The sequence below is a fragment of the Balaenoptera borealis genome, assembly GCF_965194805.1.
Source record: "Balaenoptera borealis genome assembly, chromosome: 12".
NCBI classification, from domain to species: domain Eukaryota; kingdom Metazoa; phylum Chordata; class Mammalia; order Artiodactyla; family Balaenopteridae; genus Balaenoptera; species Balaenoptera borealis.
In genome coordinates, this window is record NC_138869.1 from 107,248,495 (window position 1) to 107,274,770 (window position 26,276).

At 53.1% G+C, this 26,276-nt stretch overlaps 1 protein-coding gene across 8 annotated transcripts in view; it reads left to right on the plus strand.

The window, feature by feature from the left end:
* The window catches only part of SLC22A23 (solute carrier family 22 member 23), a gene marked incomplete at its 5' end in the record, with an annotated part of 153,022 nt that overhangs the window by 101,853 nt on the left and 24,893 nt on the right, over positions 1–26,276 (plus strand). For 6 of the 8 annotated variants that reach the window (XM_082346015.1, XM_082346020.1, XM_082346021.1 and 3 more), the window contains 2 exons: positions 7,017–7,185; positions 24,313–24,440. In XM_082346015.1, coding sequence (XP_082202141.1) covers positions 7,017–7,185; positions 24,313–24,440 — 297 coding nt within the window. Of the gene's footprint in view, positions 1–7,016; positions 7,186–24,312; positions 24,441–26,276 lie in introns of those variants that run through there. The other 2 variants (XM_082346026.1, XM_082346018.1) reach the window with 2 other exon arrangements.

Here is a 26,276-nt window from a genome sequence, read left to right on the forward strand (position 1 = left end):
CCGAGAGAAGCAAAATATTGATCATTGCTGACCCCACACGTGGTCTTTGGGGATTCGTTACACGATTCTCTCTTCTTGGTGAATGTATGAACTTTCAAAAGTTTTTATAAATGCAGACATAAGAGAAACGGGAAGGTACAAAGAAGAGGCACGTGAGAAAAAAGGAAGACCTTGTTTAGAAAGACTAATTGCTAAGAATTCCTTCCTGTTTAGGAAGAATATGCTAAAGAGTGAAGTACATTTACCATTACCAGGTGTTATACAGTAATGATACTGTGACCTCATGTTGAGATATATTCTGTTTACCATAAACCCAACCCCTACTTTCCTGACTGCTTGTCAAGCTCATAAAACAACAACAATGTCGACAGTGCTGTTGAAGAGAAATAAGAGTTGGGTGATCCTGCCTGCCCTCCGACACCTGGGGAGCTGTGTGCCGCTGATGTGAGGCAGAGTTGGAAGTAACTTAGGACGGTTCTCTTGGGCCACCTTCCCCTGAGCATTCACATCTGCCGTCTCTGAGGACACTGCTCGGATGCGTAATCTAATGATGCAAACATGATTGGTCAGTAAGTGCGATTTTGACCCATAGGATGGATGGTACCAAAGAAAATGAGAATTGTCACTTTGGAACTGGCAGCCGGAAACCTGTGTTCTGGACCCGAAAATCACCCACTCTCTGTAACTGCTCCTTCACTCAGCTTGAAGGTGCTCAGCAGACGCAAAATGCAAGGATTTCAGTGGCCTTGAGGCTGTTCTGATGTATGAAGTCCCTTCTCTCGCTGGATTTTTCCTCTCTCGCTAAATGCTGCGAGACTGGAAGTGGTATTAATTTAAATTCTTAAGCGTGTACTGCTGAACATCAGTCACTGTTTTTAAACAGAAGAGATTGCTAAGCGGAAACGTTAGTGAGCATTTAAATCCTTTTTCCTCATTTTGAGTAGTTATAATGCTCGTTTAAAAGAAACACAAGGTGATAGAAAGAATTCGTTGTCTGGAAAGGACACTGGGCTCCGTGGCTCGTACTGCGTCAGTGGGCTTTGTGGGCAGCGTCCCCCCCAACAGCGATCAGCGTGTGAATCTGTGAACCACGATGAGCTCCCGTGTAAGACCAGCTTCTGCAGATTTACTAACCAATCTCAGCTACCGTGACCCTAACTGATTCCATCATAGAAATGTAAGGAAAGAGGAGCACAGGTAAAGCCACTGAACTAGACGGGAAGAGTCCATCACGAGGTTCTTCAGGTGACAGAGACCTGAGTCCCCGCTGTGTGCCAGGCACCATCCCAGGCTCTGAGGAAGGGCAGTGAGCAAAGCCGAGGAGGCCTGACCTCCAGGACCTCAGATTCCGGTGGGCGCGGCAAAGAGGCCAGACCCACCACCGGGGACTCCTGTTGGAGACCTGCCTGCAGCCAGGCGGGGGGGGCGGGGGGGACACCAGGGGGACGGAGGACCTAGCTTCAGTTCCAACTCAGTTCCCTCCTTAGCTGTGTGATCTTGGACAAGTCACTTAATCACTCTGAGCTTTAGGGTCCTCTTGTGTAAAACGAGCATTAAAAACAGTACCTACACCAGAGAGTTGTGCAGACTGAGTGAGTTTAACGGATGAAAAATGCCCACCGACGTGTTTAGCCACAGCGAGGGGGAGCTGTGCCTTAGCCCAGCGCTGCAGACCTGATGGGTAACCCAGCAGGTGGGTCATGTGGTTCTTCTGCATTTGAGCATTCAATGTTTGAGTCTGTGTGTCTGGCAGGCACTGGAATGTGATTTGTAGGAGATATTTACATTTGCATATTTTTTTATCTTCTTTTCTCTAAATGGAGGGGGTTTTAACCGTTCCGCTGGGTTGGCAGGTCCTAAATTGAGAGGAAGAGGAAGTTTTCCACGGGGAAGGGAAGATGTGGAGCTGTTGTGATAATAGCAGCCTTTTACAGTCACGCCCTCAGATGCTATTTGAGTCTCCATGACTGGCGATTTCAGGCGCTCTTGCTATAATAAGGAATTCCAAAATCACATGTCACAGGTCTATTTTCCGGGGTTCTGGGGGCCCCGTGTCCTCAGCCAGGGCAGTAATTAGAGAGTGGTGTGTCCCCTTCCGGGCCAGCTTGGTGAGGGCAGGAAGCGTGGAAGAGGAGAGAGGCCGGCGGGTGTCAGGGCAGCGGCCAGTGAGCGCACCTCCCTTGCTGGGGAGGAGCCCGGGCCCGGGGGGGCATCAGCAGCCCGGAGGCTGGGCCGGGCCAGGCTGGAGGGAGCCGGTGCCCAAGGTGGGGGGCCGCGATGCCACCCCCTTCCATTTGGCGGGGCCCCCTTCCTTCTCCTTCGGGCGGTTTCTCCCCAGTGGCCCCTCAGCTACTCGGCTGATGACAGAGGTGGTTGGGAGGATGGGAAGGGGGCTCCGCGTGGAAGGACATGAGTCTGGCCCAGTGGCCTCTGAGTGGCCTGTGCTGCTGCCACGGGGCTGCGAGGGGCCCGGCGGCCCTTGGTGGGCTTGCCCCTTCGTGGGGATGGCTGAGCCGCTCAGCGGTGCCCTGGGCTTTGATGGATTTCTCACTCCCCGGCGGATCCAGAAGCATGTTTAGTTCTGGTGCTTGAACACAGTTTGGGGGAGACTGTCCTTTCCTGAGCCCGTCTCCCTCCTCCAGCGAGCTGAGTCCCCCCAACCCCCGTCCCAGGTGGGGTGACGTCTGGGTCCAGCCACAGTGACCCGCGTGGCGCCCCAGGGAAACCGCAGGGGCTGGCGCTTCTCGAGAAGTCGTGGGGACAGGAGCAGGGCTTGAAATCCTGCTGGGCTGGCTGGGAGCGTGTGCTGGCACCTGCGTGCAGGCTGGTTTCTTGCCAGTCCAGACTCCCTGTTTCTTTCCTGGGGACCTGGTGCAGGAGTTCGTGAGGGTGGGGGGAGGTGGGTTTGGGCCTCACAGCCAGAAGGGGAGGCGGAGGCGGCGAGAGCGGGACCGTCACCCGGGGAGACAGTTCTCTCCACCCAACCCCCTCAGCATCCCCTGGAGAGCAGAGGCTACTGACGTCCAGGAGTCCTGTCACAGGGGCTTGTGCACGCGTATCCTTTTGTCTGTTCCCACTGAGTTTTGCCTAAAACCCAGGATCGTTCAGGTCCCGCGTGGGAGCACTTACTTTACTGGCGTTAGTCTCTGGGGGACATGAGCCCACCCGGAGCCGGACCCAGACGGCCTGAGCCTGAGGTCTGTAGGGACGACAGCCTTGAGTGGCGGTTGGATGTGCGTCACCTCGTGGCCGAGGAACGTTATCTACCTTGTAGGCCAGGAAGGCGCAGCACAGAGGCTGGGCGACTTCACCCGGACGGGAAGAGGCAGGGAAGGGGTCCCACGCCTGCCGTGCGCCCACACTGGCGCCCCAGCCTCTCCCCTGCAGGGCCCACTTCCTCCTCGTTCTGTGTGGATGCCCTCAGCCAGCTGCATGTGTTCCCTCCTTACGGCCGACTGCCATCCAGAAAATCCCTGGAGACTCATTTCAGAGCAGCTGGGAGCACTTCGAGATCCCAAGAAAACGTAGACTCCCAGACCTGCAACAACATACACAGCTTTTTAAAAATGCACTTAAGGGGCTTCCCTGGTGGCGCAGTGGTTGAGAATCTGCCTGCCAATGCAGGGGACACGGGTTCGAGCCCTGGTCTGGGAGGATGCCACATGCCGCGGAGCAACTGGGCCCCTGAGCCACAACTACTGAGCCTGCGCGTCTGGAGCCTGTGCTCCGCAACAAGAGAGGCCGCGACAGTGAGAGGCCCGCGCAACGCGATGAAGAGTGGACCCCGCTCGCCGCAACTAGAGAAAGCCCTTGCACAGAAACGAAGACCCAACACAGCCAAAAATAAATAAAATAAATAAATAAATTTAAAAAAAAAAAAAGAAAGGATAAGGGTTGAGTGCTCCTGTGCGCAGAGCCGGGATCAGACGTTCCTCGGGGAGAGCCATCTACCTGCGGTCCCCACCCCCTCCCAGATGCGGGGACTTAGGACGTTCACGTCCTGATGTATTCTTTCCTCTCCTCACTTCAGAAAAACTGACTTCTCATCATCCAAAAGGAGCATGTGATTAACGGCAAACCCAAAAAGTGCCTGAGGTTCTTTGATAATTGCTTTTTCTTTTTTGAACATCTTTACAGCCACCTTCAGAACACAGTTGATTTCAGGCAGTTTGGAATGAATTCCTGGTGAGTCAAGGCAAAAGGGTCATTGTAAGTGTCATACCCGTGTCCTTACATCAAACGGCTGTGTTTTTCCATTGCCTCGGCAGGAATACTAAAATACTGTAGATCTGCTGGAATGCTCTACGTTTTTCTACGTGATGAGATAAAGCAAAATCTCTGCTAGGATTCCTAGCAAAACAGAAGCCCTGGAGAGGTCGGGAAATGATTTTACTTATTCCGCTCTCATAGACGTGTGCCTGGGAGACAAAAGCATTTCTCCTGCTGTGGGTGATGCCCACGGTTTGGGAGAAGCACAGTGAGCCAGTGCTTGTCAGGGAGGCGTCTGGGGCTCTCGTTAGAACGCGGGTGTGATGCTGGGGGCCTGGGCGGGGCCTGAGGCTCTGTGTGCCTAACAAGCTCCCAGGTGACGCTGATGCGTCCGTCCGGGTAGCTGGGAGTTAGAGGATCGCTCGGGCCCCTCGCGGGCGAGGCAGGAGAGACCCTGTAGGAGGAGAGCCATGACAGGGCAATCATCGTCTGAGCAGTGGTAGCAGGGAGGGTAGAGGGAGGAGGGGCCAGACTGGAATCATCTGCCTGTCACGGGGCGATGCTCCTTTGTCGCCCACAGACCTCGACCTGGGTTTGGGACGTTGCCTGTGATCCTCGGTGTGACAGCACGTGGTGTAGACTGATGTGTGGGATTAGACGTCCCAAAGGGGGCCTGGGGGAACAGAACGATAGCTGCAGATATTTTCATACTTCCCGCATTGCGAAATCAAAGAGCCAGGTGGGGAAGAGGAGAGCCGCCAGCCCCGCGCAGGGCCTGTCGAAACAGCGAACCCGAGGAAGTGAAGCCATTATGCTGTCTTGACGTCACCTCTCGGAGTGGCCAAGTGCTGAATTTTCTCATCCGACCCTGACCTGTGCCAGGCCTCAGACCATCCCACTCGCCCTGGCTGATGCCGAGTTCTGGTTTCCATAGCAGCACATCCACTGCTTGTGCTTATTTAATACGTGAAAACTGGAACCTGCAACTGTTAGTCTTCTCTAAAAGACCCTGATCTCTTTATTATTTTTAAGAGCAGAAATGCCAGATGGGCAGGGGGAAGGGATAGTTAGGGAGTTTGGGGTCGACTGTATTTAAAATGGATAACCAACAAGGACCTACTGTATAGCACAGGGAGCTCTGCTCAATGTTATGTGGCAGCCTGGATGGGAGGGGAGTTTGAGGGAGAATGGATACATGTGTATGTATGGCTGAGTCCCTTTGCTGTGCACCTGAAACTATCACAACATTGTTAATCGGCTATACTCCAAAATAAAAAGTTAAAAAAAAAAAAAAAAGGAACGCCAGATGTGGGGTAAATACCTGAGCCCCGCTAGGAAGTAATCCTTTATGTGAACCTGGCCTGGGCGCTGAAAGGAACAGCAGCACAGTAAATGGCCAGGAGAGAGCTGTTTGATCCTATTTTCTTAATTAAATAGCAAAAGTTCTCTATCAGCAAGGCCAGGTTTCTCTCGCGCTCACAGACGGCTGTGATGCTGACCTGTTTGTCTGTGGCAGGGCAAGGATGGAGATTCTGGTGACCATTATTCCTTACTGATGAGCTGCTGTAGGTATTGGCTGGTGTAGAGCATGATCCTTGTTAACGCCGATTCCATCCTGTGGCCAAATGTAATTTGCCTGTTTCGCCCCCTCTCATCCGCTTCCCTTCTTACTGCCTTTTGACCTCTGACCTCTGCTCTGGCCTCTGGACAGCCAGCAGATGGGCTGTAGCCACTGATCTACGAACAGTCTCTGGATACAGAGGCATGAGAAGTATTCTCTCCTGAGGGTCTGTCTTCTTCTTTTTTAAAAAATCATTTTAACTATGCTTTTTTTAAAAAAAATGAAAAAAAAGCAAGCTTTAGGGAATCCTGCAAATTGTTGAGGAACAATAGCAAACAAATTACAGGCTCTATAGGGGGAAAATATATAAAACCCAGCTGCATTTTCTAGTACTGGGGACTTTTATTACAGGAATTCATGTAGTGGGTATGCACTGGTTGTCACTTGGGTGCTACAATTTAAGGTTTTGTGACCATCTTTTTTTACGCGAGGTCAAATTAAGAGCATAGATTCTTGCAAACAGGAGGGACCGTGCTGTCCTTGACATTTATTGAAGGCAGACACTGGTGTTTTGGGAGCTATGAAGGTGAATCAGACCTGCCCCTGCTAGCAGAGCCGTCATCTGAGGAGGGTGTGTGGGAAGCCCAGGTCACGGGGGGGCAGCAGAATTCTGAGAGGGAGGGGGAGCTTGGGTGAGATCCGCCCTACGTGATCCAGTCTGCTTCACGGTTTGGCTTGTGTCTTGTTCAGAAGATCGGTTGGGTGCGACTGACCTGTCTTGGTCTCACGTGTGAGTGGGTTGCTTGGAACTCAGAGTTCCCGGAGCACTGGGACGGAAGGAGGGGTGGCGAGGCGGGGGGAGCTGGGCTGGGCTTCCTGTGCCCCGTGCAGAGGTTGGGAGGGCCACGTGGTCCAGCAGCGGAGACGGAAGGAAGGGCGGCAGAGGGGGCTCAGAGACGCCGAGAGAGCAGAGGTATGGGGGCCGCGTGTGACGCACACGCTCGGTCTCCCCACGAGGCAGCACCTCCCAGTTCCTGGGCCGGCCGCTCTCCATCACAGCGTTCTTCGGCCACGACTTGCTCTGTGGCCCTGAGCAACGCTCTCGCTCCCTTTGCAAGGGGAGCCTCAGCTCGTGCAGCTGTCAAAGCGAGCATCTCAGCCTTGACGTACCACCTTGCGGTCCTTGGCCAGATGGGAAGTGTGCTGGCCCGGCGCTCATGGCTCTCCTGTCCCTTCTGTGTTGCAGGCATAGAGCTCTGCCCCCCGGGAAGACGGTTCCTGATCACGATGGTGGCGAGCTTCGTGGCCACGGCGGGGCAGCTCCTCATGCCCGGGCTGGCCGCCCTGTGCCGAGACTGGCAGGTGCTGCAGGCCCTCATCATCTGCCCCTTCCTGCTCATGCTGCTCTACTGGTCGTGAGTACCCTCCCTGCCACCCCCGGGCCGCCTGCATCGCGCCCCAGGGCCGCGCCCCGGGCTTGGGCCCCGCGGTCCCCAGACTTCCCGCCAGTCTCAGCTTGTGGTTTTTTTAATGAGGGAATTTTCCTCTCTTTTTAAAAAATTTCCTCTTCTAAACGTTTCATCTTGGAAGACATTTTAACATACACAGAAGTAGACGGAGGAGCGGAGCGAGGCCTAGGCGCCCCTGCCCGGCTCCAGCGACCTACCCGCCACGGTCAGGCTGAACACACGCTTGCTGGGTGTTCGACATGACTTTCATGACTGGGTCTGCAAAGGGCGGGGTCTTGTGTTGGCAGGGGAAACGTGTTTGGAGGTGTTCAGGAGAGATTTAGCAGAGCCGCTGTCCCCTATCTCCTCTGGGCTAGGGATGGGCAAATGCCGGCCCGCGGGCCAACTCTGGCCCGCTGTCTGTTTCTGTAAATAAAGTTTTATTGGAACACGGCTGTGCTCACGTGTTTCCACATGAGTCATCCGTGACCACTTTCATGCCACGATGGCAGAGCTGAGCAGATACAACCAAGACGACGTGGCCCTACAAAGCCGAAAACATTTAGTCTCTGGTCTTTTGCAGAAGAAATTTGTCCACCCCTGCTCTGGACGAGCCCACTAGGCCTTTTAGAACCGTGTGTAACTTTTAGTGTTTGGCTTGCTGACTTTAGGGAAAAAACAACTGAACACACTGGCCTGGCCTGGGGGTATGACCTGGGCAACTAGATGCTTTTAAACTCCTCAGGGGATTAATGTTTAGCCAAGGTTGAAAAACACCGCTCTCGGATAGAGAGATGTTTACCCGAAAAATGAGCGTTGTACCCTTTCTGTAAAAACCTCTTTTCTTTCCTTCCCTCCCATCCCCATTCTGTGCCAAACTCTCCCACCGGCCCGCACCGGGTACAAGGTACTGGAGAGGAGATTTTACCCGCTACACTGTGTTTCTATTATTTAGTCACTAATGAAAAGCCAATTTGTGGCCAGAAGTCAGTTGTGTCTTAGCTTTAAGTGCTCGCCGTAGTGGACACGGCTATTAATTGGGCTTCCTTTCCTAAGGTGTGGGGGAGGGGAAGAAAGTGTGACCGTGCAGCTTAATAGGCTGGCCCCGCCCTCACCCCGGCAGCAGACCCCCAGCAGAGAAATCACATGAGCCAGACTCACGTGTCTTTTCCTCAAGAGCCGGGTTCTCACTCACAGTGTCCTCAGAGCCTCAGCAGTGGTGGGGAGGCGACAAGGACAGATGAGAAAAAGGCCACCTGCCAGGAAAAGCGTCCCCCACCCGAGGCTGGACGGCAGCCGTCCCGCAGGAGCCCGCGTGTTTTGGGACATCCTGCTCTTTCCTGCAGGGTCTTAAGAGGCAAAGAACGAAGTCGTTCCCCAAAGCAGGATGGAGTGGGCAGCCCTTCCTTATATCCCGAAGGAGGCTCTTCCTGGTCCTCCCCTTGCTGCGTCCAGAGCTGGGCTTTGCTTGGTTTGGAATTTCAGGACATTTCCTTATTTAACACTTGTTTGTATCGTGCTTGTGCCAGATGCAAATGGCAAGCACTGTATAAATAGTAGATCGTTCAGTCTGGGCATTTCATGGCCCCATTGTACAGATGACAAAGCTGAGGACACCCAGCTGACCCTTGAGCCCGGAGTTGTGCTGCCTCCCGCTCTGCAGTCAGGAATCCCCCCACCCCCCTCCTCTGGCTTCCTGGGCTCCACTGCGCCCAAGGGCAGTGGTGCTGTCTGCCGGCCCCTGGAGACCAGCCTCTTGGAGACTCACACACTGTTAGGATAGGCAGCGTTCTCTCCATCACCTCCAGGCTTTGCGGCTCAGCCCAGGCTCTGCTCCCACCTGTCCCAGGTAGGAGGACACCTCACAGAGAGAAAAGGCAGAGAAGGGTTTCCTGGAGCAGGTCTGGGGGCCTGGCCCACGTGGAAAAGCATTAGGGGTTTTGTTTATCTTATTTTTTTATTTTAAATTTTAAAAATATATCAAGGTTTAGTGTTAGGCAAGGTAAAAATGTTCATTTATTTATTAAATCCATTGTAAAACATAAAAAATAATTCTTTGAAACACACAAATGTAAAAATATGACTTTATGGTGAAAAGGGCACCCAGGGTACTTTGATAAGTGAGATGTGTGTGTGGACAGACAGATGGACAGTGTCCGGAGGCACCAGGCACCCCAGTACGGGGTGGACCCGCTCCACCCACCGTGTACTTGTCCCTTGTGTTACTACGTAAGGCCGCTGACGCATGTCCCGCCTGCAGTAGCACTTGCAGAGATCAGCTACTGCTCTTACTGTTACTATACCCCGCCTTCCCAGTGTGGAAGCCTGGGGTGTATCCGGGGCCAGTCGAGGGAATCGCGGTGAGAGGTGTGTCCCACCTCTGCCTGCAGCCGTGAGCGGCTCCGGGGGCGTCACTGGCTTTTAAAGGCCATTGAGGTGCCCCCTCTTTCTCGCCCCCTAATGACCACTCTTCCTCCCCTCTGCTGCGGTAGAAGATTTGTCGCAGAAGGCTCTCTGGTTTGACAGGATGAACTGGCCTCCGGGGAGGGCAGTGAGCTGCAGCGGCCAGCATGACCGGCTATTGGTGACAGAATGTTGAAAGTCACTCTTTCCTTTAAGAGCAAGTATTTATCGCATGTGCCCTGGGTTCCGGCAGCCTGCTTGGTGCTTTGGAGCAGCCCTAAGGAGCAAGTGTGTTAACGGGGCCATAACGCAGAGCACACGACATAAAGTCCCCGGGACACAGGGTCAGGTCAGGAGCACAGAGGAAAGGGTGCAGATGAGGGATCTTCTGGTCCAGGTGGAAGCTGGGAGCACCCAGGCACACCAGGTAAGAGGCAGCATTAACCAAATACGGACACAACGCTGACCTCCAGCGCAGGAAAGGGGGTGCTGGGGCAAAGACCCAGGACAGCATTCAAGCTGGAGTGACACAGAGGCCACCGCAGGACAGCTGAACCAGAAAGGGGCCCAGGGACCTGGGTTAACCCCTGCACGGGGCCCGGGGCTGAGATCTCAGGCCCCTTCTGCACTTAGAACTGAGCCCCCGGGACGAAGCCGGGCCCCAGAGCATCAGTGATGACAGATCTCTGCGCAGCACAGGGCCTCAGCTCCAAAGCTGGCCAACTGCCCCCGGCCGTGGGCGGGAAGGATTCACCCTGAAGGCATCGGCGCCTTGGAGTCTGCACCACACGTGGCTACATGTTCCGTTCCAAATTCCAGCTGCTCTCCAAGGCTGACAGAAGAACCAGGGGGGCTCGCTGGAACCTCAGGGTCAGAAATGAAACCTCCGTGGGGAATCGCTGGAGCCGAGACTCATGTGGGAGAGAATTCTCACCAAGGATGAGCTCACCGAGCCCAGGGGACCCATTACCGAGGCCAAAAACTATACTTCAGGGAGTTTGTATCTCAGGAATTCTGCAAAACAGACCAGTCTGAAAGAGAAGTTAATTCACCTCATTTATTGTAAGTAGTTACCACGTACGCACGCCGCATGCGGTTCGAGACACGAGGGATTCTGTATACTGCCGTGCACGTCACCAAACCTCTGTCCACTGAGACGTACTTGATGGGGTGATGGGGGGCCCACAGCCCATAAATCATAAGTCAGCCAATAACATGCTTTCAAATAACCAGCACTAGGAAGAAATGGAATAAAGCAGTGGGATGAAGAGGAACGAGTGGGGGTCAGGAGCAGCCTCTCTGAGGAAGTGACCTTTGGGCTGAGACTAAATGCCCGGCACATGGTGACAGCCAGGGCAAAAGCTGGCTCCACTTGGCTTTTTGTGGAAGAGGAAGGCGGTGGTCAGTGTGGCCAGTTGGGGCGGAAGATGACCTTGGACACAGAGGTGGGTCAGACGTGGGGGGCCTTGGGCGCTGAGGTTCCTCTGCCACCTGAAAACACGCCAGCGGTCGAAGCGGGGCAGGGCTGTGCCCTGAGAGCCTCGCTCTGTCTGCTGTGGGAGCGGCCACAGGGCAGGGCGGGTGCTGATGCTGTGCTGGTGGGGGGGGGGGGGACGGTGGTGCCTGCTCTCCAGTGGGCGTGGCAGTCACCTGACGGGGTCTGGTTCCAGGTCTGTTCTGCAGGAAGCCCTGGGAGGTCTCGTTTGTGGATCTGCTGGGGCACAGGTGCGTAAGAGGGCGAATGGCCCGGGCTTGGACCGGCTCCCGAAATGGGAGACTGGGGGCCCCTGAAACGTGGAGCCCCGCTGGGGAGCAGAGCATAAAGCCCCGAGGGAAGAGTCTGAAGAGCAACCGAAGTGAGAGCGGAGCCGAGGGAGGGCCTGGCAAGGGAGGCTTTTGATCTCGAGGGAGACGGAGGAGCCGCCGAAGGGAACAGCTTAGCGACTTGGTTGAAACCACGCCCATGCTGAAATGTAGGCTGTATCATTATCCAGGGCTGGGGAGAAGACAGCTCCCAAGAGGAGGGGGCTCCCCACGCCTTGGCGGGGGCACACGGGGAAGCACCAGGGCCTCAGGAGGCCGAGGGAGAGAGAGGAGGTAGGCAAGAGCCGTCCTTGTGGTTTCTGGGGAGAAGGAGGGGTGAGGCAGGTGTGCAGGCTTGGGCTCTGCTAGTCTGAATCATTTCAGTGGAATCTGGGGCGTAAGGCTGTCTCAGTTTTCTGGTACCCGGCCCTGGCTGATGAGGGCAGGTGGGCGGTGGCCAGGGTGGCAGAGCCCACAGAGGAGGGGGCTCGGGATGCATCGGTTTTGCATCTGAAAGGTGCTGTCACGGGGCAAGTTGTTTGCTATCTCTAGGAATCAGCTAACCCTGGGAGGAGCAGCCCTCCCTCCCAGAAACATCAGAAAATACAGAAAACAAAAAGGCATGATTAATACACAGCCCTAGGGCGGCTACGGTTACAGAATGCTCTGGAATGAAGTGAGCCTAGGGCTGGAGAGGCAGCTGGGAGAGGTGGCAGCAGCAGAGGTACAGGTGCCTGGGGACTGGAGGGGCTTGGCAGGGGGTGTAGTGAGCGCAGGCGGGGTCTGGAGATGGGGGTGTGATGTGCAGATGACTTGTGCCCCGGCAAGTGGAGCTGCCCGGGAGGTGTGAGTTACTGTCGTCCTGTGGGCTTTAGGTGGAGGGATAGCTTCGGAAGCTGAGTGCTGCAATGCTGTGCTTCAGACGGCTTCTCAGAGTCAAGTTTAAGCGCCTTGTCGTGAAGCAGGAGCAGAAGAGGGGGAGCCCTGGGCGTATTTCCTGCCTGGACGTAAACCCCGTCCCAGCTCCTGGTGCTTCCACCACAGATGCCAGCGCCGGAAGTTAGACCCACACAGCCTGCGCACTCCAGACCCCAGCACCGGACAGAAATGCTGGTTCCTGCTTGGGCATTTGCTGTCACTTGAGAAAGGGCAGCAGAGGTTCACTGCTAACCTGGAAGGAGGTCATACTGATCGATCTTTTTTCCGGAATAAATGTAGAATTCTTCCAGGGCCGCAGAATACAAGAATGATGGCGACTTCAGGAAAAGCTCTGCGTAGACACGCTGGGGGTAGCAGTAACGCCAGGATGGAGAGAGGCTGGCTGGCTGGGCTGCGGCTTCCCAGTGTGCGGGGCACACAACAGGAGTCCCTCGGGGGCCGGGCCTGCTCCAGGGCACGTGCTTGGAGCCAGAGGGCCTCCCTCAGCCCGGAGCCCCATGGGCACAGCCTGTATTCGGGCTGTGTTCGGGGGTCCAGGCGCGTGTGCAGTGAGAGCATCAGGGAAACTGCGGGGTGGGCGATCAGGAAGGTGTACACGGAAGACGTGACCTCGGCTTTCCTGGGTGGGACTCACTGTTGAGGAGTGAGACGGGGGAGGAGGTGGTGGAGGGGGCCACCCACGTGGCATCTGCCTGTGGCGTTTGGGAGGGCAGCCCGGGAAGAGGCGTTCCGGGACGTGGTGGAGATGCTCCGGCCGCTCTCCCAAAACGCCGGTGCGTGCCGTCACCGCCTCAGAGCGTCGCTGTGGGTGCCGAGTACCTGTGACGCTCTGTGAGAACGAGCACGTGCACGTCTGCTTTGGACCTGGCGTGTGCTGGGCACGGTCGTGACACCAAGGCAGCGAGGCCTCTCCTCAGGCAGCACCTGCCAGGTGTCGGTGCCACGCGCCCACACCCCTGCCTGGTGGAGCAGCTCACGAAGGAGGGCAACCTCACGTGCCTCCTTCGAGGCAGGTGCACCGTCAGGTATGGCGACTTGAGCACATCTTAAAGTTTTCAGGACACGCTTTTCCCGAGATCAGCTGCAGGTTTCTACGTGCGAGGCTGTGTCAACCTGATATTTTCGGATTAGGTACAAGCTGGTGGTTGGTGGGATTATTCCTGTTTTTAGCTGGGGAAACCAAGACAACAGAAAGCTGCACCAAAGACACTCACACGTGTGGCGCGTCTTTAAAAACTGGTTTCTGAATGTCAGTGGTTCTCCGAGTGTGGCCATCGGGCCAGCGTCACCGCCACCACCTGGGAACTTGTTAGCAGCACCGGTGCGCAGACCCCGCCCCAGTCTGAGGGAGTCACAGTGTCTGCGGGTGGTTTGAGGAGCCCTGCAGGGGTGCTGGTGATGGCTGAAGTCCCAGGGGGCTGCTGTACACCAGGCTGCCCAGTGAGAAGGAAAAGCCAGGCGTCTGCTTACGGGGTAAGGAACCTGGTCCACTTCCAGTAAAGTGAAAGATGTTGTCAAGGAGTGAAAGGAGATGTGGGTTGGCTCGGGTAACACACCCTTCTTCTAAGAAGCGGTTCTTGGTTCTGCAAGGACGTGAAACAGTTGCCGTCCTTGAGGGTCTGTGAGATGCCACACAGGACCCAGCTGCCCAATCCAGCTCCACTGTGAGTCATCTCAGACGGCAGACGAAGTCATAGGCATTCCTGGAAGTGACAGACGAAGACAGAAAACCCTCAGTACTGAATCCAGTGATTTTTATCTGCACTATGAGAACATAGACCCACATGCCTGGGAGTCTTCAGCTGTGGCCCGTGGTGGAAGTTGCTGGGAGGGAAAGGTCCCACCTTGCTTACCTGTCCTAGAGCCTGAGTGTCCCTCACCCCTGCAGGGAGCCTGGGTGCGGTTTCCCTTCACACTCCCCAGACTCCCAGCCAAGTCCCTGGGGAGGACAGGGTCTCACCTGAGACTCACCTGATGTGTGTGTTGCATGAACTGCCTCGAAGTTTCGAGACGTGTGAAGATGCTGAATTATTTACCGAGTGCTGTTGGCAGTCAGCGTGATCATGGGAAACGTTCGGGAGAACGAGAAGAAGAAAATGAACACTGTGGGAATAATGAGGAAGTTAGGGAAAGACCAAGCTGCGCTGGTAACATTGGAGAATAAGCAGTAGTATCCATTCCTCAAATGGAAGATAAACCTTGAAACCCAGGACATTCGAGAGGGCTGACCTCGGGACTCACTGGTAGAGGAGAAACAATTAAAACCCTCGGGAAAAAGGTATGTGCTAAAAGCGATCTTAATTTTTAAAAATTTCAAGAAACAAGCCATTGTATTGGGTTGACCAAAAAGTCCGTTCGGTTTTTTTCCTGTTAGGATGTTATGGAAAAACCCAAGCGAACTTTTTGGCCAAGCCAATAAAACATTTCAGGGGCCTCATGTTAGATAAATATCCAGAAAAAAAAAAATTACTAACAATTCCAATAGATAAGCACTCCTAAATATTACTTGGCTCTTTTAAATAGCATCGGAAACATTCTGGCCAAAATAAGACTAATTTTTAATGTTTCTTGAGGGGTTTGCTCTGAGTCAGACCCTCTGAAGGAGGTTCCATGGCGCATGGAGAAATCAAGGCACAGAGACTGGTACCAGCACTGGTCCAAGGTCAGAGCCAGCATGAGGGTCGGTATATACATGCATCCCAGCGGCTGCCAGCCTTTTTCTCTTGCCTGTACACTTGAGGGACAAAACACCTTCCTCCATCAAAAACAGTTTTATTTCAGTAGGGGGGTCAAAATAACACTATGCAAGCAGGCGAAACAAGGGCCTCGGGGCACCCCGCACACCAGCAGGGAGACTGGAATCAGTTACACCATCACCAAAGGTTAAGCCTCACAGGACGATGTTTTCCTTCCAGGAACGCGGAAGAAGTGAGTCATAAAAGGCATGTAGCCTCTGGGAGCTTGAATGAATCTGCAGTAATTATTTGTACAGGTTATCAGATAGTTCATTTTGGGAAAGTTTCAGGAAACTTAGAGCAAACAAAATTTTTTTAGCCAAATCCTGTTTGTCTACAAATTATCTGGATGGGGGAAGACTAGGTAATACTGACAAAGGCAAACAGAGACATAAAAATGATAGCCCTGTATGTCAATCATAAGCATAGGATGAGCAATTAAAAGTGAAATCAAAATGTTCTCTAAATTGGTGTTTGGGGGATTTGCTGATGGTGTGCAATTTTCAGGAGCCCTCAGGCCAGAGGCAACCCCATTTTTGCCTTCTGAGTGGGCAGAGATTCTGTAAAATACTAGGAACCCCTGCAGTCAACTGAAATGTTTCCAAGTAGATGTGGAGAGAGGCGCTACCACAGGGTCTGGTCTCCGCTCTGAAGGCCAACGTCACTGACCCCAGAGCCACACCGTGGTCCACGCGGACCCCGTGCCTGGCATGTGCTCCAATGTTCCATCCCACTCCCCTGCCCACTCCTAGGAGACTGGGGGTCGCTTAAGGCCAGCTTGAGGATCTCTGAGCCTCGAGACCAGGCAGGGTTCAGGCAGCGTGCGTGCGAGCCTGTGTGTTCAGATGCGCGTGCGCGTGTGCCTGTGCGTGTGTGTGTGGTGGGAGCAGTGAGGTCGAGCTGTTGGCCGCTGGCAGAAATTGAGGAAATGGCCCTCTGGTGACAGGTGTCTAGTGAGAGCTGCCAGGTGTTTGCCCGGCTGGCAGCTGGCAAAAGTCCACGTGGACGGATAAAGAGAGAGGGGCCAGGTTCCAGCCCCCGTCGGCTGGCCGCAGGGACTCTGGCAAAGCGCACGTCCAGCCCCACAAGGAGGGGGCGTCCTGGCCGGGAGTTGGGGTGGCCTGGCCTGTCCTCGTGACTGTTCCTTCGGAGTCGGGCGAGGTGAGTGTGGTAACGCAAGAGGCCACCTTCCAGAGCCGGGTCCGAGGTCAGGGCAGAACCAGCAGGGGCCCCCCGATGGTGAGTGGCGTTTGTGGCCTCGGTTATCATCCTGTCGGGACGAGACTGCAGCTGCAGGTATGGGGAGGCTGGGCCCCCGGGGAGGGTCTGTGGAGCCCCCTGTAACTGGTTGCTGATGCAGAGGTGCCGACAAAATTCCAGTTAGAAGCAGAACCACACAAAGCCTCGGTTCCTTCTCCACTTATCTCCTCGAATTGTTTTTCAACATCTCATTTTATTTGTATCATTCGCAAAACTGCCAAATTAACTCCCCTACCGTCTTACGTTTTAAATGCCCCGTGTGCCCTACGCTGTCTTCGGCCTGACCATCGTGCACGTGGGTAAGTTAGTGAAAGGAGCAGGAGGAAGAGAGTCGAAGGAGAGAGAAAGTGGAAAGAACCACCTCAGATGAATTCCAGGTATTCCCGTGGCTAGTGGGAACCGAGGAACATTTTAAATGTATCGCAGCCGTTATACACTGTTGTACATTCCGAATGGCTTAGCCTTTAAAAGGCCAGCTCCGAAGGCGTTTTAGGAGCCAGCTCCGTTCGTCCTGGCAACACACCTAAAGCAGCATTAGGATATTTGTTCAAGTGCACTGCGTGAGCAACATTTTTTAACTTTCAGAAGAGGTCACGGTTACCATCAGCCCCTTGAAATAAACTAGGGAGAGAATGTTGGAGCTGGCGGGAGGCCTTGGTGTGATTCCACACACCCCACGCCCACCCCATTCTACAGATGGGGAAACAGAGGCCCGGAGGTTTAGGTGACTTGCCCAAGGTCACGAAACTGGTCTATAAACCGGCCTCCTGATATAGTCCCTCCACAGTTTTGCTGTAGTGGAAGAACTCTAGAGCTTAGGCGTGTATCATTTTGAAAAACAAGAGATACAGTGTTCCAAATTTATGTGACAGATAAGCTAGTGGGGTGGCCATTTAATTATGAAAGAATTCCTTGTTCTACAAAGATTTACAACAAGAGTTGATTTGCCTTAGGAAGACTTTAGGGTTTAACCATCCTAAGAGCCAAATTTTCTTTAATTTCATACTTGTCCCTTTTCCCTAATTTACTAAATTTAACTCAAGTCATGAACTTGACTGTTTTTAAAGAGCTAATTCATATCCATTTGCTCTACCCTGAACTGAACCTACTTACTTTTTTTTTTTTTTTCACACCAAACAGAACTAAAGTTTAAAAAAAAAATTCAACTGAAAGCTTATCTACCGGAACCAAGTGTATATTTTTGTAAGAGCTTTGAATCAGAAACTTAGGATATTCCCCCAACTGGTGTTTAATTCAGTTCTAGTCTCTGAATTTTTTCATTTTGAAAATCTTCACAGAATGTCATAAGTTTGATACTTGGTAATACCCCAAAGCATTAACAGCTAGAATCACCTCTTTAAATCAAAGCACCCTTAGAACAACTGTCTAGGACTCTTTTCACATACACGTTCAGGGAAACTTCATCTCTGCAAAGCCTTTCACGGCTGTGCTCCTCCAACTTCACTTATGTGCTTCCCTCTATGTTTTCTAACCTGTTTGATAGAAGCCCCTCCCTGTGAGGCCTTTATTAATTTACATGTTTTTCCCCCCGGCAGGCTGATCATGTTCAGTACACATTTATCCCATGAGTGCGGTGATGTCACATCACCAGTGTGAGAGCATACCTGTCGACAGGTGTGTCACCCAAAACTAACTACATCAGAAACACAGACAAAACAACTTGAGGGTAAAATTAATTTCAAAGAGCATTAGCAGTTAGCCTTACTTTCTGTGCATATTTTCTTTGTGAGTAAATGTTCCAGTTCGGTGATTTGAAGAGAGAGACACACTTTGACTGTAGAGCATTGGCAAGCGCAGGTGTTAAATGGGTTAGCTGGAAGGCAGCCTGCGTGGAATCGTCGTCTGTGTCAGGTCCTCCAGTGGGGTAGAAGGAATACTTGCTTTTATTGTTAAATGTTAAGGAAAAAATATCAACTTCGTAGTATTATGAAAGGATCACACTATCGCATTTTAATTTCTGATTCTTCTGAGAGACCATACAATGCAAGTAAAACAGATCCAGGAATGCAGGTCAGACGCACTTGAGACAGAGCCAGATAACAGAAAAGGCAGGAAGGAAGACAAAGATGGGAAAGCAGATCAGAAGCAACACGTTACTATTAAATCATAAAGTGTCGAGGTCTGAAAAGCATGTGGTGCATCAGAGTCCTAAAGAGGGGAAGCCGGCAGGGTCCTCCCGTTGGAATGGCTTCTGATGCTCAGCTTGGAGGAACAACCCAAGGGCATCGATCAGAAAACAGGGAAAGGACTTCCCTGGTGGCGCAGTGGTTAGGAATCCACCTGCCAATGCAGGGGACACGGGTTCGAGCCCTGGTCCAGGAAGATCCCACATGCCGCGGAGCAACTAAGCCCGTGCGCCACTACTGCTGAGCCTGTGCTCTAGAGCCCGCGAGCCACAACTACTGAGCCAGCGTGCCACAACTACTGAAGCCCACGCGCCTAGAGTCCGTGCTCCGCAACAAGAGAAGCCACCGCAATGAGAAGACCGTGCACTGCAACGAAGAATAGCCCCCGCTCGCTGCAACTAGAGAAAGCCCGCACACAGCAAAGACCCAACGCAGCCAAAAATAAATTAATTATTTTAAAAAAAGGTTCTTCCTTTAAAGAGAAAAAAAGAAAGGAAACAGGGAAAGCTTTCTCTCTTGATACAGTAACATCATTTACATTGGTACCATTGGAAAAGTAGTTCCACATAAATAAATTTTCCATATAATTCTTTAAGAATCGATACTTTATTGTAGCTATTTAGGGTGGGCATCTTTCTAAAATATTTTTTCCAGCTTTTTAAGTAGTACTGTAGGCCTGAAGTGGGAAAAGTGACGCTGCCCTAGGGATTCAAAGGCCAGGTCCCAGACCTTTGAATCAGTGCCACCGGGGAAAGGCTAAGTGCAAATCAGAGACCCCCTCGGGCTTCAAGTTCAGATGTGTGACTCTGCCTTCTTCTGTGAGTGATTCCAGGGTTTTCGTCATGCCAACAGACACACGTGTGCTGCGGAAGTGTGATCCTACAGCAGGGTCTGTGGTGTGGGGTGCAGTCCGGTGCCCCCGGGCACGGTCGGGAAGCCCGTGCCTCCCCACTTGGGGGTTCCCTGCTGCCCCCGCCCAGCCTCTCTGCCCCTCACCGCCTCCCCGACCCCCGTCGCCGCCTGGGGCTTCCTGACCCAGGACTCGGATGTCTGAGTGAGCCTGGGGGTTCTCCTCTGAAGAAAGCCTGGGTTTGCAGTGCATCCTCTGTAACCTCCCTGGCGTTCAGTCAAAGCCTCTTCCTTAAATTTCCGGTTCTTGGCTTTCGTGGAATAACCGAGGCCGCGGGGTTCATGGCCTGTAGATCCAGGCGGAGGTTGGATGTTCTCGGGATGCGCTGGGAAACGAGGTGGCTCAGGTTGTTCCGACTGACCTGCGTTGGTGTCCCCAGTGCACAGGTCGGAGGTGAGCGTGGCTTCTTCCCAGGATCTCGGGGTGGACACCACCGTGCGCACCCCTGGGGTGACAGTCTCCGGACCACCACGGGGGCGGTTGTGTGCCCATCTGGAAGGAAGGGGATTTCGGAGAGCGTAACTGGTATCTTCCACTGAAGGTGGGGGCAGCGTAACAGCGGAGGGAGCACCTCGAGATAAACGGGGCTCCAGTGGTTGGAAGGATGTGCACCCACGGGGCAGGGGTCAGCTCGGGGCGGGGAGGGCAGTGCAGGGGCGCCAGGACTGGGGCAGGAGGTCGGCGGAGGGGGGCGGAGTTCGCTGGAATATTTTAGTTTTTAAGTAGAGAAGGGGTTTATCTGTGATTTGCTTAATTAAAAATTAACTTTGTGGCTGAAGTCTTGAAGCACAGCTTCCTCACCTGTGACTCATGCCTGCTGCCGGGAAGACCTGGCAGGTGACGCGGGCAAGGCGGTGGGGGCAGGGGGGGCACCGTCCACCTGCAGCCCCGCCACCACCCGTGGGGATGCTGACGTGTCCATCGGATGCTCGCATTTCTGCAGGGAAGTGTCTGCATCTCAGGAGAGCGATGCCCGAGGCCGACGCCCATACCCAGTAGGTCCCGTTCTGCCTCAGGGAGTTCAGGTCTTTTCCCAAGTGAGTTAAATGAAGAGGTTTTAGATTTCAGAATCTTCTGGATTCCGGAATTGTGAATGAGGGATCCTGGACCTTCTAACCATCCTGAACATATTTCGGAGCCCTCAGGACCACGTGCCTTGGGGCGAGAGGTCCATCAACCTGTGACCATCCTCAGGGAGGGGATGGGACTTCTGCCCAGGGCTCTGCGTTTGCCCTTCCTGTGCCCCTCGCTTCCCGCCAGGGGCTTAGGACTTGAACTGGACGAGAAGAGACTTTTAGTTTTGCCCACATCCTCCCGCAGAAGCCCTGGAGCCATTGAAGCCCTGGCTTGGAGGGATCACAGCCTGAAAGTCTCCTGCGTTCAAATCCAGCTCTGCCCCTTGAACCTGCTCTGCCTCAGTTTTCCCATCTGTGGAAGAGGGGTGATAATAGTTCTGCCACACAATGCGCTTGAGAGAACCAGATACTTCCAGCTTTCAAACACTCCTGTCTCTCCACCCACTCGGGGGACCACTGCCTGTCCCCGTAGCCATCGCCCCTTCTGGCAGCAACGGCAAAGCTCCCTCCTAGAGATGCCGCTGTGGCTTTTATGCACATTACTGTGTTTGCAGAGGTCATCCTCAAGGTCACTTTTTCTTACTATCCACACGTGAGGGTCCACCAGCAGACGTGGGCTCCAGCTGCCTACCGTGCTCTTTTATTTTTGTTGAAAATGTTGGGTATTTCTGAGGCTCAGCTACACTCCTGCCAGATCCTGGGCCAGTGGCCAGTTTTTTAATTTTCATGGTGTTACTACATTATGTGCCTGTCAGCAGACATTTCATTAAATTCCCATAATGTGGCCACACTGCACATTATCCAAGCTAGAACCGCCATCTCTGGGCTTTCTCATAGGCTGACAATTCAGCGAGTTGTTTATGACTTTGCAGCAGATTTAAATACCCAGAGGGCACCGTGGCATCTGGAAGGGCTGAGGAGGTGGCGGGGGAACAGTATCTCCCAAACCCCAGTCATGGGAGCGACGTCTCCACACGCAGGGTTGGTTTCTTTGCTGCATCCCCCGAGGTTAAGGATGTGGGGTCCTGGGTCAGACTCCCTGGCGTCAAATCCAGCTCTGCATTTCACCGCCCTGGAATCTGGAACACGTCCGTGAGTGCTTTGCCTGAGTTTCCCCATCTGTGAAGTGGGGATAATGTTACTACAGCATAATGAGCTGGAAAGACGTAAATTCATGGGAAACGTGTAGAAGGGTGAGTGTAGGCCAGGCAGGCGTGGGGGCGGCGGCTTGCAGTGCCATCTGCCACCAGAGACGGGGCGTGTGGCTGGCAGGGTCCTCCTGGTCCCTGTGCCCAGGCCTCCTGGGGGAGCCCTGTTTCTGTGCTCGGGTTCATTCCGGTCCGAGGGCTGCTGTTCCTCCATAACCTCGGGTCCTCCCCTCCGTGGGCCCTGCCTCTCTCCTCTCCTCCTCTTTCCTCCTCTTGGAGCCAGGATTCTGGTTGTACCAGTTTGCAGTAACACAGACTGTGTTTTCTCAAAATGATTGAATAAAATTAGAAGTCAGTGAAACAAGATTGCAACCCCGCCACTACCCCCTCTCAAAACCGGTATGTTTGGAAATGTTATGTATATATATGAGATATGTCTGTCTGTCTGTCTGTCTATCATAGGTAAGGAAAAATCCTGATAGAAATCACAAAATATTTATAATCAAATCACAGCAAGAACTACTTATCAAAACTTGTGAAATGTTGCTAAAGTGATACTTAGGTGAAGTTTTGAAGTCTGAAATGCATATATTAGAAAAGAAGAATTAAAGTTAATGATCTACGTGTCTATCTTAAGAAATGAGAAAGTGACACTAAACCCAAATAAGTCAGAAAGATGGATGGAGATAACATAGGTGAGAGCTATAGGGGTAGGCATTTGTGTTAGGTTATCATTATAAAGAAAAGATCTGATAAAATATGGCAAGATGTTAATATCTGTATAATATTGATGTCTGTTATGTTATATTCTGAGTGTTTATGTTTGCTTGAATTATATTCAAAATTAATTTGTAAAAACTAGAGGCTAGTAAAGCAAACATTAACTTTTATTATTTAAAAAAAAAAAATCAGTGCTTACAGTTTGAAACCTGTGTTTTATCAGCTTTCCAATATGGGCTCCTGGGCGAAAAGACATGAGACTTTCTGAGCCCGTCTTAATGCTCCGGCCGCACCTCACCAGGGTGGGCCCCCAGCTCGCCTGCACCTTTGTGCAGCCACGTGGGACGGTGGCTTTTTGACTCTTGGTGACAACCCAGGTCTCCCAGCGTAGAGTAACACTCTGATCAGACCATCCCAGTGTACCACTGAAGTCAGCTGTTGCTGCAAAATACATCGTGAACATTTAGAAGCTTGATTTTTGTTCAAACAGGTAAGGGAGTGACAGCCGTTACATCATTAGTGATGTGACTCTGAAATAAAAATTTACCACTGATAGCTTTGGCAGCTTCTGGCTTACTTTGATTAGCGGCCCCCCCGAGCTGGTAGGACAGGTGTTGGGTAGTAGCAAAGATAACTTCTTATGAGCATCAGTCATGATTCCTTGACACTCTGTAACTGACATGAACCACAGGGACCCCTGGAGCGCTGGGCCCACAGAGGCTGTGCTGTCGTCCCCAACCTTGACTTCCAGCTTTTGCTTCTTCCACTCGGGTGCCACCTGCTTCAAATCAAGTCCTGCGGGAACACAGCCTCCATCCCTGGGCATGTGGCAGTGGCTGGTTTCTCAAGAGACCTTGTGACCTGCAAAGTCTAAAATATTCACTATTTGGACTTTTACAGAAAAAGCAAGCTGACCCCCTGCTCCAAACAGGCACATGGTTCTCCTTGACGGACTCGCAAATCTCGTTATAAACGTAAAATTACAAATCGCATTGATGAGACAGTAGTTTGGTTTGTTTGTTATTTTTCTGATGGGACTCCTCACCAGATTTCATCCTAAACACGAACAAACCGGCAAGGAGTCTGTTGCTAATTACACTTGAAACCATCACCCACCTCAGGGAGGCGTTCTGGGCAGTTGGCAGCAAGATGAAAATAATTCTACAGTTGAGCCCTGGGAAAGCCTCCAAATGTTCAAAACGGAAAGTGCCTGTCAGGTTGCTAGGATGGGGGGGCATTTTTTTTAAACTTAAAATCATTCTATGAACATTTGGTTTTGTTTTTTTTATAAATTTATTTTTATTTATTTATTTTTGCTGTGTTGGGTCTTCGTTTCTGTGCGAGGGCTTTCTCTAGTTGCGGCGAGCGGGGGCCACTCTTCATCGCGGTGCGCGGGCCTCTCACTATCGTGGCCTCTCTTGTTGCGGAGCACAGGCTCCAGACGCGCAGGCTCAGTAGTCGTGGCTCACGGGCCCAGTTGCTCCGCGGCATGTGGGATCTTCCCAGACCAGGGCTCGAACCCGTGTCCCCTGCATTGGCAGGCCGATTCTCAACCACTGCGCCACCAGGGAAGCCCGGAACATTTGTTTTTTTGAGACAAAACATCACAAAAGCAGCCCTTCAATGAATTGCTGGATCGTGCTTTAGTAATCCAGCGCTCTGGTGAAAAGTATACACAGATTTCTTGACACAGCTGGGAGGATACTGCTCCTTTCTGCCTCATTTTAAAAACTGCAACTTTTACACTTTCTAAGAGAAAACCAGGAACATCCAGGGCCACGGTCTTCTCTCGTCTGCTTGGGCCAAGAGAGAGTCCTGAGCCCCCGCTGGCCTCCACCGCTCACAGACGGATACCCGGTCCCACCCGGCTGGACGCTCCCAGCCCCCGACAGAGCTGCGCCGTCACGCCTCACCCGATGGGAAGACCCTCACCCGCCCCCTGTCTCTTTGCAGGATCTTCCCAGAGTCCCTGCGGTGGCTCGTGGCCACCCACCAGTTTGCGTCGGCAAAGAAGCTGATCCTACGCTTCACACAGAAGAACCGCATGAACCCCGAGAGCGACATCAAAGGCGTGATGCCTGGTGAGCATGTGTTCCCTTCAAACCCGCAGCCCCGCCAGACTTGGGGGACCCGCCACCCATCCCGCTGGGACCGGGAGTCACCCCACATCACCCCTGGTGCCTTTGTTGCCCAACCAGCTGTCCAGCTTCCTGTGACGGTCGGTCCTCAGATAGACCAGGAACATGGCCAAGTCCAAATCCAGAGGGAGGCATGACCTTGCGTGCCCCTGCTCCTCGGGGGAACCTTGAGGGCTGAACCGCGCCTGGCACACAGGCTTGCCTGCCTGCGGTTTGGTGCCGGCAGTCCTGGCCGGGGGGCGCTGGCCTTCGCTCCCTCTCTCTCCCAAGCAGGACCTTCAGAGAGCTGCTGTGTTGTCTGTATCTGTCAGGACCTATTGGTTGGGCCTCTGAGGAAGCGGAAAAGTTCATATCCATAGAATCCCTGTTTATCAGGAACATCAGCACGAGCTAGATCAGATCCATGAGAGCACCTGGAGGGTGTTAAAATCCAGACTCCTGGGCCCCTCCCGGCAACCAGAGATTCTGATCCAGTAGATCTTGGCATGAACCCTGAACATTGTGTGTTTAATAAGCACTAGAAGTGATTTATTGTGACCTGCAAAGTCTAAAATATTGACTATTCGGACTTCTACAGAAAAAGCAAGCTTCTAATATCAATATTAGAAGTGTATTGATATTAACTTAAATCTTTTCACAGCAGTTCTGTGCAAGGTACTGTAATTATCCCCATTTGCAGACGAGGAAACTGAGGCACAGAGAGGTTGAGTATCTTGCCAGAGGTCACACAGCTAGTGAGTAGTAGCGCTGAGACTTGAGCCCAGGAAGCCCAGCAAAAGCAGCTTCCCTGTGCTGCTTCCGAGAGAGGGAGATGGACGTGCTGGCGTGGCGGGCAGGGGGAGTGAGGGGTGAGTGGACCTCGCTCCTTTCAGGCCTCGTTTGCTCCTTTTGGAGTGTCTGGCTCTTGTCCCCAAACTTGTCCAGGCCCATCCATTAGCAGGTCAGCGCTCTTAAGTCAGAGTGCCTTGTTTCTGGCATTTCCCTAATTAAATCACCACACTCCGCTTCTTTCAGGTTAAAATATTGTCTGGGAGAAGCTTGTTTTCTCCATCCTAATTACGCTGATTCATTCCCTCTTGTTTTGAGAAAGTGGTATCCTCGCTCAGGAGCTGGGCTGGTGCTGGTCTCTGTGCTGGGGGGCAGGCAGCAGCGTGCATGACGCCCCCAACTCGGGGCTGGGGTGGCATGCGCTCACGCCCCGGGGCATGCGGCTCTCACCCGCCTCTGGGTCTCTGCTCCCTCCTAGCTGTCAGGCGCACGGTGCCGGTGACATGACGGCACCAGGGCAAAGCTGGAGGAAGGCGGGTGTCTGTTTCCTCGAAAGTGGCCCCTTGCACCTCCCTAGGCTGGACCGGTTTGCCTGCTTGAATGCTCTGTCCCAGCATCTTATCTAGGCCACCGACCAGCATCCCGTCCCCAACCCAGGCTCTCACCCACCTTGACTCTATCCTCCCTGTTGCCCCGCCCTCAGCCCTGCCTCGGGGGCTGAGACGCCATACAGGCGTTTGACCCTCATCAGAACCTTTCCGATGGATCAGATCGTCCCTGCTTTACATACGGGAAAGGGGCCCCAGGAGGCTGAGGGTTCGAGGCACGGCTTCCCCGCTCCTGGCATTCCCTCCACATGGAAGGAGCCCCCGAGAAAGAGTGAACCGGCTCCCCTTTTCCTCCTTGGACGTGAGCCAGGTGCAGGGAGGGGGTCCCCGGCGTCAGGCCCTGTCCGGGCAGCCTGACCCGCAGGGAAGCAGCCGAGTCCGGCGTCACCAGGTCAGGCAGCGA